This window comes from Chelmon rostratus, chromosome 11 (assembly GCF_017976325.1).
Source record: "Chelmon rostratus isolate fCheRos1 chromosome 11, fCheRos1.pri, whole genome shotgun sequence".
Taxonomy (NCBI): Eukaryota; Metazoa; Chordata; class Actinopteri; order Chaetodontiformes; family Chaetodontidae; genus Chelmon; species Chelmon rostratus.
Window position 1 is genome coordinate 20,027,188 of NC_055668.1, and position 12,326 is coordinate 20,039,513.

Consider the following 12,326-nt stretch of genomic DNA (forward strand, 5'->3'; position numbering starts at 1 on the left):
ACATGCTCAATTAGGAATGGGAAAAATGAAGTGAAACTGGAACTTTAACTTTAATATGTACTGATTCATTCCAGATAAAAATAAAAAGAAAATTGGAAAAAAACAATTCATTCTAAATGACAAGTGTTTTTAATATTGACCCCAAAAACAATTAACTTAAAAATTCCCACCCCTGTACTCAATGGAGCATATATATGTATTTATGAGTATGTTTTTATGTTCATATGCACAGTATTATATATACAGTTTTAAAGTTATTGGTTTTCTGCAAAATACTTTTTTTCCACAAAATGTCCCCTTCTGCATAAGTAAAGTTTTAATTGCTTGAGTTGCTTGCTAATGATTCTACAGAGGGAGACAAAGACTTCAGGGTTTCCCTCTCTGGTGTATCATACCACTGTTCATCTTGCACAGTAGTGCAACTAGTTGGCCCGCTATAAGGTTTGATTTGCCCATCCAGATGGTTTTGAGCAAAAAAAAAAAATTTTAATGGCGTAGAAACATGGCGGTGCAACATGGCAGACTCTGTAGAAGATGACCTGCTCCCTCTCTAGATATAGAGTATTATGTTCCATTTCTGCCAATAGAGCTCCTAAATCACTGGTCCTTTAGGGAAAGTTGGGATCTTGGTTCCATTTTATATTTTAACAGTTCAATAGGTGTTTGCTTTTGGTCCGTGGCCCACCATTAAGTTTTAGTTTTAGAGATAAGATCTCTGGCACAAGCAAGTTCTGCTCTATTAAACATACATACACACAATTTAGTTTGTGTGTGTGCCTGTTCAGAGGCCCTTGTGGTGCTCTTCTCAGTTTACAGTGGCACTAACTGCACCAGTGAAGCATGTCGTCCCATATCTTTCTATCTCTCAATCCATGTATCCCTTTTTCTCCCTCTTGTGCTTTCATTCATCTCACCTTGAGGTAAACTGTCTAATGAGCTTCAGAAATCACAAACGCAACTCAGAAAATTTAGAATTCTCATCTTAGACGTTGATGTTTACATTTTTATTTTCAGATGACTGTGTAGCTCTACTCCACCTTCTCTACACTAATATTAAATTACAGCATCCTCTCTCATTTCTTACTGTTCTCCATCTGCCTTTTCTATCTCTGTGGTTAACTCTCACTTTCTCACTCTAAATGGATTCTTAGTATCTAAATTAGGACAACTGGGTGGTGTGGGGGAACAGATGTAGAGAGATGAGAGGAATTGGCAAGATTTATTCACAAGAAAAGGTCACAATGAAACAATACCAGAAGACTTCAAGTACATCTTTAAACAAACACTATTACTAATTGTGTAATCTCCGCCTAAGGACACAAGCACATCTTGCTAACCTGTGGGCAGACCTTTACAAACCTATTCCATCCAACCCATAGACACACTACCATCCATTATTACCTCCACTCCTTGGTCCCAACGCTCAAACGCCCAAACATCAAAATCATCCAGAGCCAATGGACTGGATCCCTATGTGTGATGGTCATGTTTGGATTGGCCGGAAACCAGCTGAAGCCAGCCAACCAATGCACAAGAACAAAGTGTTTCTGTCTGCACCTTGAGTACTTAAACACTGCCATGTTACCACACGTCAATCAAAGAGAGATAGGGAAAAAGAGAATGGTGAGAAATACAGAGCAGGACAGAAAACCAAAACAAGCTCCTTCTTCTGCTGAGAGTTGAATGACTGTGATGGCGGAGGACTTCAGACTGACAGCATGAAATACCATTTTTGAACGATGCCACTAAGAGCTTGGCAACTGGAACCATGCTGGAGCCAGATTGGCTGAGGGCAGTAAATGATGTTACTATGGCTGTAAGATGATTACAAACTGTAGGATCAAATGGCACTTGGCCTCTCTTCATTGCATTCAGCCTGAGACATGAGACACTTTTTCTCCTGTGTTGCAAATTAGGCTTATTTTCATATTTCTGTTCTTTTCATGTGGGTGGGGGGGGGCGCCAGCCAATGAGAGTCCCCGTCCATGACTTAACAAGCAATCAGGCTGTAATTTACTGTTTGATCAATCGGGTGTATTTTTAAGACTCATTCATTCTTAAGTTTAAAGGCATGTTGAATTTGAATATGGTAATCTGCTTTTCCAAGCATTGAGCGCATTCCAGAACACACAGCAACAATCGCCTACAATTTGAGTACTGCTTGGCTTCACTAGAGGTAAGCAATCAATGCTACTGAGGCTTTTTTTTTTTGGCTTACGTGACCGAAAAAATTAGGCCACACACGCAGAAACTTGAGAAGCAACATTACAAAATACTGGTATAAGTGACAAGTGAGGCTGCAGGGGGGCTGTGGAGATAGATACAGAGGGGCATCTGAACCCCAGTAAACCTATAAGTAGCTCCAGTCCTCTGGCTGTTGATGTAGCAGCTTTAATGAGAGGAAACACTAGAGGCTGCAATCGTAAAAGAGTTTGCTGTGTTTGGAAATTTCTAAAATGTTTGTTACTCCTAAAAGGAAGAAAAAAAGACGAATACGAAGAAGTATTTTTTAAGTTTACTCTACCCAGATGTGCTCTCCCATGTGACAATGTTGTGTAACTGCTACTTCACATCTATCACTCTCTGATAATCGGTGGCCTATGTAAAAAATAACAAGGAGGTAGGGTTCTACGAAATCAGATTTTTTTTCCAAATTCCATTTTATTTTTTCATAATGTCTGTTTTTCACTTAATTTTTCTGAATTGTGTGTTTTACAACTACAGCATGTTTTGTCATCAGAAAGTGTGTCTAATCATGTTATTTCCAACACTTCAGGTAAGTGGGCCTGATGGAGGTTACTCTAATGTTCGGACAACGCTGCTTCGCATTTACGATGCCTATATACCTGATGGAATGGGTGTGTGTGCGTGTGCGTGTGCGAGAGAGAGAGAGAGAGAGTGAGAGAGAGCAAAACATTTTTTGGTCTGCGAAAAAAAAACAATGGTGGGGGACAACCCTGATTTGAAAAAAATGCATCCACATTGTAGCAGTTTCCGCAATATTCTGACTTTAACAGTTGTTTCTGTTTTTATTGCCAAATTCAGCAATTTTGCGTCCTTTCTGCATCGTGGAAATCACAGAGCCATACTGAGGTTATCTGAAGGTCATGTACACCTTGACTGACAGCCTCGATAAGGCCTCTGAGACCTCCCTCTGGAAAATAATGAACACACTACAGGCAAATGGGCTTAGCTTAAAGTCTGTGTGTGTGTGTGTGTACGTGTGAGTATGTGCATATTTAAATACTTGTCGTAAATCACCAGCTGAAAGTGATATGACAGCAAGGAGATGGTTTTATGTTTTTCCAACACCTTTCATGAATGCCTGGAGGCTATTTCTCAACTTCCTGCAAAACAATCACACACACACACAGACACACAGACACACAGACACACAGACACACAGACACACACACACACACACACACACACACACACACACACACACACACACACACACACACACACACACAACCTGAGGGACTGCAAAACAGAGCATGAGAAAATCAAAACAGAGCAAGTTTCAAGACAGGCACAGGAAGTCGAAATGACACACTGACATGAGCAGGATTTCTTACTTAGAATAAAATCAGTTTAGACTATTTGGGCAAAATGTATTACGAAATATCCCAGAAAAGAGGTTGAGGTCATTTATTTATGTATTTTTGTGGCTCAAAATGGATAACTTTCCCAGTAGTATAAGCTCAGATCAGATTTCAGTTCATCATTCTAAACATCCAAAAAACACACTTTTACTTCCTTTTCATGGTACTTTTCTGTATGTGTTCTGCCCCTCAACCACTGATTTAATTTCCTCCCATATGAAGCATGTTACAACTTTTGTATGAGATGGTACCTATAAAAATAAAGGTTTACTTACTTACAAACTTTACCGCCAAAACACAAACATCCTCACTCAGTGTAAACCGTAAAGCACTAGAATAAGCAACTTGACATGACAACAGCCAGTAAATGTTTAATTGTTGAATAAGTACAGAATAGCAATGAGCCTGTTTAAATCCATTCTACATGCAAGGACACAAGCTTGACTCATCCCCCAACCTCAGTCAACACACAAACACACAGACACAAGCTGTGACGGACCAAAGGGAAATAATTAAAATAGTAGCAGATAATGCTTGGCAGCTTCTGCCACTGATCAAGTTTTTAAGAGCATGTTTTTTTTTCCCACGCCTCAAAAACACAGAGGCAGGAACTATCAATCACTGTCAACCCTCCATTTCTCACACCCTTTCCTTCTCTCAGCTCTGTCTGCTCCTGTCTCCCCTGTAGGCACTACCATTCAAGAGTGAAATATAGCACGCTCAAGCACATGCATACACATTTGCACGGCTGTACACACACAAAGCTCTATAGGCACAGCGGCCAAGGTGTGCAAAGTGACATCATTTACACTACCTGTGAGAGAAAACATCAAATTCAGTGAACTGAATTTTTATGTGAATGCAAACTAGGGCTATGCTGGTACAGGATCAAGAAAAAATTTATGTTGATAAGGATGATAAACTATTACACACGATTACATGACAAAAATATGGTCTTTTGGCTGATATATTGCTATCAGGTTGTTTAAACCCTTAAATCTAGATATTGTTATCAGCTTCCATCAGCTGATCCATGGCTTATTGGTTGCAACTTCCTTGCCCAACCTCAGGCCTATCCAAACTCGACCTCCTGACCACATTCTCTAGTTGAAACAGTTGACTTTGTGACACCAAGCAGCAAATCCAAACTTCAACGACATCTGATGCTATGTTTTACAGTGCTGTCCACGATACATGTTCTACCACTATATTAAAGTGAGAAAAAAATATGGCATGAAAAGTAGGCAGAAGAAGGAGAGTTGTTGGAACAAGAGCAGGAAAATTCTGGCAAAACGATAGAGCCAGAGAAGGAAAGCGGTTGAAAGAGGTGAGGGGAAGAGTGACAGTTTCTTTAATATCCGGCTTGTGGGCAATGTTTTCTTACACAGCAGTGTGTGTCTGTGTGTGTATTTTCCAGTAGCAGTTAGTTTCACAGCCCTGGGAATTACCCAGCTGTCAACAGACCATAGCAACAGAAAGAGCTGATTGACAGATGAAGGAGATGTCCAAAGACCACACCCACTAAGTGTTTTACTTCTTGCTTATTAAGAATACAAGACTCCTGAAATGTTTGTCAATGCAAGCATCTCAAGTAAAGACTATAAGTAGCTTTTTAAATGTCTTGCACTGTTCTGCAGACAACCACTAATATTAAAAAAGTACTAATAACATTGGCTGTCCGTTCACAAAGACACGTATCTGGCAAACTCAGTATCCAGAAAAACCTGTCAGCCAGTGGTGCTGTAGTGAAAACAGTGTTCCCACACCAATAGTTACGTCCAATCTGATTTTAATGGGCCTCACTTTCTTAGCCCTCAGCTCATTTCCTCCTTTCTCTCAGAGCTGTCACTCACTGAGTCAGCAGAGGGAGAGAGAAAGAGAGAGCATGCTGTGCCAGCTGTCTAGAGTTACATCTGCCCTTATGCTTTTCGGGTGTAATGGCAATAAACTTTCAGAAAGCTCAAAATGCCATGAATCACACAAAAGAACTTGCTAGAAAACACTCATATGCACGAGTGCACTTTTCTCACACCCATTCTCCCACCTATACATTCACACAAATGTATAGACACACGCACGTGCAAGCACATACACACACACTTAACCCTTAGACTCTGAAAAGGGATGACGTGTACGTGTGTGTGTGTTTGCCTGAGCTGACATGCAGGTCAACGTGATGTCCCATCTCATATCTGTCAGCACCCAGAGTTTATTTACCTGGTTATATTATCATTTGTTGACCTAGTCACATGATCTGAGAGCGGGAGGTGCAGAACCCCAGGCACCCCAGAGAGCTCAGTCAGGACGTGATGAGAGACACGGGCCTGTGACCTAACACACTCAGCCACACATACATAAGCACATGCACTTGCACAAAATGGACTTCTCCTTTCTCTTTCAAATCTCCATTTTCCCCCTCACCCACAAACCCCCCCTTATTTCTTTTCTTTTGATTTTGTCACCCTCTCTTTTGCTTTTAACCCCGTCTCTCTCCTCCCTCTCATCTTTTGCTGAACACTGGACTGAAAAATAATGGGAAAAAAATTGCCATTTGGATCAAACTGGGCATTTCACGATCATTTGGCATTATAAGAACTATACGAATAATCCAAATAAGTTAATCAATAACTAAAATGATGATTTGTGAGCCCTCTACTGATCCTTAAATTGACTCTTATATTTTATTGCCCTTTATATTAAAAAAAGGAATTCTTCCAATTAAACACTACAACCATAAAATTACTGAAGGAACGCTCTCTTCTGTCTATCTCCTGATCATCCTCCTGCCTTTTAAATAAATAAAAAATCATGTAAACCTACAACATACAAGACAGGCTGTCAATTGGATGGCCACTACATTACTCTCTATTGGCTGCCAGTCTGAAAATTTGACCTTATTCTACATGTGATCTTCAGTCATCTAAACCCCTGCCTTCAAAAAAAAAGACCATATTTGAAGAACAATACTAAACTAATAACTGGTGTAAATAGTAGAGACACTGACCTAATGCTTATCTTGCCTTTCTCACACAATTACAAACACACTGACACACAGGTGCAGTGAGCTAACCATTGTTTCATCTCCACTCAACATTTGAACGCATATGGAAGAGGAGCAGAAAGCACACCAGGAAAAACAAACATCCAAACATACGTCATGCCTGAACTCCATTAATTGAATTAGCTGTCACTCTTAGCATCATCTGTTGACACAGGCCTCAGCGTAGTTCATCTGCTTCCCTGTCTGCCTCTCTTCTCTCAACCTGTTTAAGGTTTTATTATTTGTCCTTTCACATCGTCAGTCCGTCACTCACACTGCCTTTACGTGCCAATTTCTGCTTTCTTTGTTTTGCCTGAAATGTAAAAAGCCACACCTAAACTCTGCAAGATGTCTGAGTGAAAATAGTCAAATTAACAGCAGGCCAGAGCAGAATTAATAGGTGCAGCTGTGTGTTTGGTCTCACTTTTTGTTGAGAAGTATTGTGATTGTCATGTGTCAAAATGGCTTTTATGTTCTCCTCCCTTCCTCACTTTTATTCCTTCTGTGGATGGTAGATGTCGGCTCATGTAACATAATTATGCTGCCAAATTGGTTAGCACTCTCTTAAAGAGACCATTAAATAAATGAGAAAATAAAGAGAAAAATTAAAAATACACATCTCCATCACGTGCCACATCTCTGCATGTTTGCCGTTTTATAGCAAATAAGTAACTGCCACAGACAATACACACGTGTGTACAATCATGGTTTATTGTTAATGTGATTTTACACCAACATCCTCACACGCACACGCACTCCTCTCCTCTTTTCTTCAGTCTGACTCACAACAGATGTTCCACTGCCCAAGGACAAAAAGCTGTCAAACACAAGGAGCATCCCAACAGAAAAGCCAAAAACACACTTACCTGGTATGTTCCAATGCCTATGTGTTTAGGATCAATCTTCACAAGCTCAGCCAGAGGATCCTGGACACGTCTTCCAATGGACACTGTGAAAACACACACACACGCACGCATGCACGCACGCACACGCACATGCAGAGAGAGAGAGAGTGGTGACAAACATTAGATTCTATGTCTCATGAGATTGTATGGTTGGATTTTTCATGAACTTGCTATCTGTTATTGAATATGCAAATCTCTATATTATTTATAATTACTGAATATGCAAATTGCCTGCATATTACAGTGCTGGCCCGAGGGCAGGCCAAACCTAATTGTCATTCCTCCACCCCCAGTAATAATAATTAAAGCTGGCTTTCAAATGGAGTCTTTGCACCTGTCATTTAGCTTCCTGATAGATGCTGGAGACATGAACCTTTAAAACCACTCATTTAACCAGACCACTGGCACACACAGCCAAACGTAGCACACAAATAAACACACACACAGTGTATCGAGCAAAGTAGGGCTGCTTTTAACGATGGAGTCTGTCAGGTTTCAGCCTGCTGCTGCACATAAAGCCAAATGTCTTTTCCATGAATACGCTGGCAGGGCCCAGGGACAAGGAGAAAAATTACAAACAACCTTACTCACATACACACCATAATACATGACATCACCTCCTAACACACGCACACAGGCACACAAAGAAAAAGAGAATACCACATCCAAATAACTTCACATTCTTGTCCCTGAAAAAGATAAAGGACATGGCAGCTCTGGGTGTAAAGCTTTACACTGCTATTTCTTTGATTAAACCTAAATTTGAGGTTTAATATCAATTGCACTTATAGCTCATAGTCTTAAGTTATCTAATTATTTAATGGTTTGAACTCAGGAACCAAGGAATAGATATTGACCAAAATCACACATCAAATTTTATGCTTTTGAAACATCAGATGAAGCAAGAATTAAATGACACACTCTGAGTGGGTGTTTACCACTGTTTCTTATACGAACATTATGTGTATGTTTGAATTTCAGTGGTCAGTGATGTAGTGTGCTGAATGAGACGCATCAGACTTGGATCTCTGACACAGAACGGATAGACAAAGAGAGAGAGGGATGAGATGTAATAGAGGGAGTAAGTCTGGAATCAATGGCTCTCCTCTCTCCTCTCTCTCCTCTCTTTCCTCTGGCTGCGGTGGGAGGCTGCTGCCTGAGATAATATTTAGACAGGGATGGAGTTTCAACCCTGGCCTTGCTCAGTGCACCACCAAAACTCCCCAGTACTCTTTCAATCCATTCCGTCTCTCCCTCTCCCTCTCCCTTTCCCTCTCTGAGAGGAGCCGATTTGTAAACTGAGTCCAGCATAACTCTCCAGCACTTATTGAAAATTTATGAGTAAAAATACAGCGCTACAAAAATGGGAAGCAATGGAGAAACCAACAAGAGGAAAAGCCCAGACACATCGCTCAGGGGAAGAGGAACAATGTGACGTGCAGCATCCTGGTAGGACTGGAGGACAGCTGTGATGTGGATGCACTGATTTTGTTGCAGAGCACAAAGAGAAAAAAGTTTGTTGAAAAAATACCTCAACTTTAATGGAGATACAGCATGGATTGACTGTCGTACTGCAACAGGCAATCAATGAGTGACAAAACAGATCTGTACTTCCTGCTATTTTTTATTTGTCACACTCTACAGCTCTCTCGCTCTGTCTCAGATCGAAGAAAATCGGAGAGAAGAGGAGCACGGAAATAAGCTGAACACAAAAACAGTCCTCCTGGAGAATTGTTGAAATATTACCTATCACCACTAGGTGTCCCTAGATCTCCCAAAGATAGACAAGACAGATGGAAGGTGTCTATAACTCACAGCTCCATACAAACCACGTTACATGGGCACTCGGATAGACCGAAGCGGAAACACACACAGCCCCAAAGGGTAAAACACACAAGACACAAAAACTCTGTCGCCACGTCTGACTTTGTAACCATAGTGTCCAGGCTCAGTACCCCCTCTTTTTTTACCCATCCAAAATCAAACGCTGTAGATTTCTCATGGCTTTCATTAGGGGTATAAATATGGCTCTCCGTGGCTCTCAGTGCTGCTGACCACAGGAAACTAGTGAGGAATAATCCAGCCTCGCTTGATTTATGGCTTTTATAGAGGAAGTCTGCTAGAAACATTTGTTCTCCCAAACTCTGTGCGATTCACTTTTATTCTGTTGTGTTTTCAATGATGTAGTATATGGAGTGAGAGCAGAAGAGACATAGGAGAACCTAATAGCACTAATAGAGCTGAAACAAAGTCAATTAAGCGATCAGTCGATTGACTAAACTGTCCTTTATCGTTATAACTTCATTATGTTTGGGTTTTTAAAAGCTGGTTTGACGAAACAATCTATTCATCCGAGGCTGTGAGAAACTATGACCAACATTTTTCACTATTTTCTGACATTTTATTGACAATACATTTAATCAAGAAAATAGGCGACTGCTTAATTGATTATGGGTTAGTTGCAGTCCTACACACAGTATCTTTCACGACACCAGAAACTTTGCCATAGACAAAGGCCCATTAAAAGCATGGCCAACAATAATAATAATGGCTTACATACCTGCACTCCTAAGGTTGGGGTCCAAGTCTGGCATCTCTTTGACTGCCTCAGGACTCACACTGTAGATGGATGCTCCTGCCTCATTGGTTATACTGGGGAAACAACGGGAAGAGGAAAAAAGGTCAAAGAATGTGAGAAAGAGAAAAAGAGGGAGATGATATAGGAACATGGAATAAGGTTGGCCCGAGGAGGAGAAAGAGAGGGGTGCAATTGGGAAAAAACATACCGAGTAGTTATTGCTGCTAGAAAGACATAATGCTAAGGCTATTGTGGAAAGTCAGCACTGCCTTGCACCTTAAATAATGCAACTGACAGCTTCTCAAACTCGTTCCTCTTTTGAGTTCGATTGACCAGAATAGCTAATAGCCCTGTCTTTACATTAACAGCACAATTGCAATCTTGCAAATGCCTTTGGTAAGTCTTATTCAACTGACAGCTGGTGAAAAGAACCACATAAATCCTGGTTTCATGTATGAGCCACTGGCTGAGTATGAAACATATTCAGAATAGGTCATTTAGTGAGTCGGAAAACTGAGTGAGATATTTTTATCTACTATCTACTAAGTATGGCACACACTTTATTTACAATCATCTGACCACATTTTCACATAAAAATGACTGACAACAGACAGTATGATGTGCTTTTTGATAAAGCTCAGAGTACTGAGCCGAGCACCTCCAATTTATGTGACACTACTGCCATCTAGAGGTTGTTGGGATGTACTGCTATTTGTCAGTATCTTTATAGAACATTACTGGCATGGATGAGATAGAGAATTTGATGTATGAGTCTTGCTCAGAAATCAAGAGGATGATGTGCTTTTATTCATATTTGTGTTGACTTAAAGACAAAATAGTATAGTAACTAAGTATATTTACTGAAATAGAATACTCAAGTACAATTTTGAGGCACTTGAACTTTACTTATTTTCATCTTATGCTACTTTATGCTTCTACTCTACTACAGTTCCAAGGGAGCTGTTTCATTATAGAATTATAGAACAAAATTTAAACATTAATTTAAAAAAAAAGTCCTGGTTTATATTTCAAATCACAACCTGACAAATCAACTTGCCAAGAATAACTTAATTGAGTCAAAGGTCAAAGGCCAAATTCTGTATTATTGATGCTTTTAACATCAACAACACAGCAAATGACACTATTTCCCATGTTAATGTATTCAGTCGAAAGTAGGCCGCTTATCATCCATCACCACACAGACAGGATGGTGGTACAACAAAGCCACTGATACTACTGAAATACAACTGAAGCTGTCATGTTGTTTACTCCTTCTATTCACTCGGGTGGATGGAGAGAAAGGGGGAGGACTGAAGGGAGAATGGGGGGCTTTTTCCTGAGGGCTGACCAATATGATGAGAGGAGGGGGTCAGCACCTCCCCAATGTCCACAACTCAAAATGAGACCTTGTGTGGTGTAGACACACACACACACACACACACACACACACACACACACACACACACACACACACACACACACACACACACACACACACGCACACACACACACACACACACTCCCAGAGGCCTGGACCTTACCAACCTTGCCAATTACAAGTATCTTGTTAATGAGGAGTGGCAGAGGCCTTCTGATGAGAATCACATTTAAATGAACTTGTCCTCCCTCCCTCTCTCCCATCCTCTCTATTCATTCCTTCCTCCGCCTCACTGTTCTTTTTGTCAGCTCCCTATCCATCGTGCTGACAGCTGACATATCGCCATGGTGACACTACTAACGAGCCCTGGCACATGACCTTCAAGGAGGTCAAAGAAGAGCTGGTCATTAACCCGACACACTCTGTCCCACACGCACAAAGACACACACAATAATTTATGCTGGGTAAGAACACAGATGATAATATGAAAACAATTCAAAAATATCTAGTGCACCTAAATCGCATGCTGCTCTCGCTCTTCAGAGTATAGAGGTAGACAAGGCCTTCAGTTATACCACTCTAACCTCCCTCTGCACTCTCAATCAGAGAAAGCAGAACAATGGGGGGCCAGGAAAGGAGTGGCAGCGCCTTATGTTGCATTTTGTTTTAGAAGGAGAGAACAGGAGAGATTAGGTAGATTAAAGCAAAAGAGTGTAAAGATATCATTAAGAACACACAGAAAAACAGAACACTAGAGGACATGGAAAGAAAAGAAGGTGGGCCACCAGCCCCTATCATGTCTAACTTAATTAAGGCTGTC

General features: G+C 40.7%; 1 protein-coding gene across 1 annotated transcript in view; it reads right to left on the reverse strand.

Annotated features, from left to right (window-relative positions):
- srbd1 (S1 RNA binding domain 1) overlaps positions 1–12,326 on the reverse strand; it is a 54,184-nt gene that overhangs the window by 16,957 nt on the left and 24,901 nt on the right. Inside the window, exons 15-16 of the mRNA XM_041947650.1 lie at positions 10,111–10,202; positions 7,512–7,594 (exon numbers count right to left, since the gene is read on the reverse strand). Coding sequence (XP_041803584.1) covers positions 7,512–7,594; positions 10,111–10,202 — 175 coding nt within the window. The remainder of the gene's footprint in view (positions 1–7,511; positions 7,595–10,110; positions 10,203–12,326) is intronic.